Here is a 1,717-nt window from a genome sequence, read left to right as displayed (position 1 = left end):
TATGGTTAGAAGCACATGCACAATACAGAGCATCCTTTTATATTCCATGCAATTGTGAAGAACATAATTAAGATTTATTGTATTAACAAAGCATGTGAATCAAAGTACATGTATTTTAATCAATTTGTTAGATCCTTGTGCACATCTTTTTGGGCTGTCTTATAATTTAAGCAGTCAATGATTTAAATTAAATAAAAACTGCGTGCCCAACAGATTTTAATTATACCGCTTCAGTTGTAACGTTAAATCCTTATTCAATACCCTAGTACCCTAGATACCAAAGGTGTTCTCTTGGCTTTTGCAGGTCAGTTTACTAAATTTGGATGCAGATTGACCAACGCAGCACAAACTGTAAATATACTGTCTGCATGTGGAACCAGATTCGAGTGCATCTTGTCTGACAGGATTCGAAAGTTTTTTAGTCTTTCCATAGCCCGTTCAACATGTATTCGTACGTTGGAAATCTTCCTCCCCCTTTCAACCTCTGGCGCACTGAGTTGTGTCTTTCCACGAGTAAATGCGGGTATCACAAGCTCTGCACCAAGCTCATTCAGTTCATCCGCAATGAGAAACCCGCGATCTGCTAACACAACATCACCGCTCTCGATGAAGTTTAAATATCCACAGTCATTTGTCAAGATCTTGTCTGACGTTTTTCCAGGGTAGCCTTTGGACACAAACGACACACTTCCAGCTGGTGTTATACTCAGTAACTGACAAAGTATTTCAGAGTGTTGTTGTGTTTATACGTACTGTACGTAGCATTCCTGGCTTCAAAGTCAGCTGGGGCCTCAATGAATATCTCCGTGCAATCAATTACTGACACACATCTTGGAAATGTTTCTTTAAAACATTGTGGCCGACAAGACATAAGTTCTTCTTTACCTGGCCACCTCACTAGAAACACTAACTTTTTAGCAAGGGCAGATATAGCGACATCAAAGTAAGTTGTTAATGTTGTATCTGAGATCCCGAACCTGAATGCAATGTCCCTCTGTGGCGGGTTGATTCTTATTTTCATAAGAACCAGTAGAAGAACATCCTCACTTGTCAAAGAATTTGATTTAGGGAGAACGTCTCTTACATAGCTCACAAGCCACACAAATGCCGCACTGGAAGGCAGTCCTGTGTAGAACTTGATTTCCTCTTCGTTCAGTCGTGTATACCTGGTGCAAACCCTCGCTGTTTGAAGACTGTGGTTTTCAAGAGTGAGTCGGTTGAGCTCTTGGGTCACCATCTTGACCTTGATATTTGCTTCGGCAAGCAACTTGATGAATGTCTCGTGGCCATTACCTTGGTCTGAAACAAGTCAGAATCAGAGATAAATAATTACATTAAAGAATTTTGCTAATGTGATTAGTTTTAAATGCATGATATGTTATTTAAATCCATTATTCTTTGTATAAGTGATGTAACATAACATAACACACCTGGGATGTTATTTTCTCACACATAAAGACAACTGAATTTCAACACACATACAAAAAAAGGATGTTTACCATTTTCATCTGGGGATGGGGATCTTGAAGATGACATTTCTAGCAGAGCCTCTGCAGCGGTTGTATCTGTTGCCCGGCTTTGTGAGTCTTCGAAGGGAAGTTGTCGCTTGACAGGCTGCACTGATTTGCGACCCAGGAGTCTGTTATACCAATCCAGGCTTCGGAGTGGTGTGTGGTATCCCATGTTGACAGATGGGACATAATCAGGACTCTTAGAA

At 40.4% G+C, this 1,717-nt stretch overlaps 1 protein-coding gene across 1 annotated transcript; it reads right to left on the bottom strand.

Moving 5' to 3' along the window:
- Positions 1-1,717, bottom strand: LOC127867258 (uncharacterized). Its single transcript, XM_052408281.1, has 2 exons — positions 1,500-1,717; positions 1-1,299 (listed from the first exon to the last, which is right to left on the bottom strand). The coding sequence occupies exons 1-2, from the start codon at positions 1,681-1,683 to the stop codon at positions 707-709; spliced, it is 777 nt and encodes a 258-aa protein (XP_052264241.1). The 5' UTR covers positions 1,684-1,717; the 3' UTR covers positions 1-706.

This window comes from Dreissena polymorpha, chromosome 1 (assembly GCF_020536995.1).
Source record: "Dreissena polymorpha isolate Duluth1 chromosome 1, UMN_Dpol_1.0, whole genome shotgun sequence".
Taxonomy (NCBI): domain Eukaryota; kingdom Metazoa; phylum Mollusca; class Bivalvia; order Myida; family Dreissenidae; genus Dreissena; species Dreissena polymorpha.
Note: the sequence above shows the minus strand (reverse complement) of the source record. Positions and strands in the feature narration are given on the sequence as shown.

Coding starts and splice junctions, on each gene's coding strand:
- LOC127867258 (XM_052408281.1), bottom strand. CDS start 1,683: ATGGGATACCACACACCACTCCGAAGCCTGGATTGGTATAACAGACTC. Junction 1,300..1,499: donor CCCATCCCCAGATGAAAATG/GTAAACATCCTT, acceptor GACTTGTTTCAG/ACCAAGGTAATGGCCACGAG.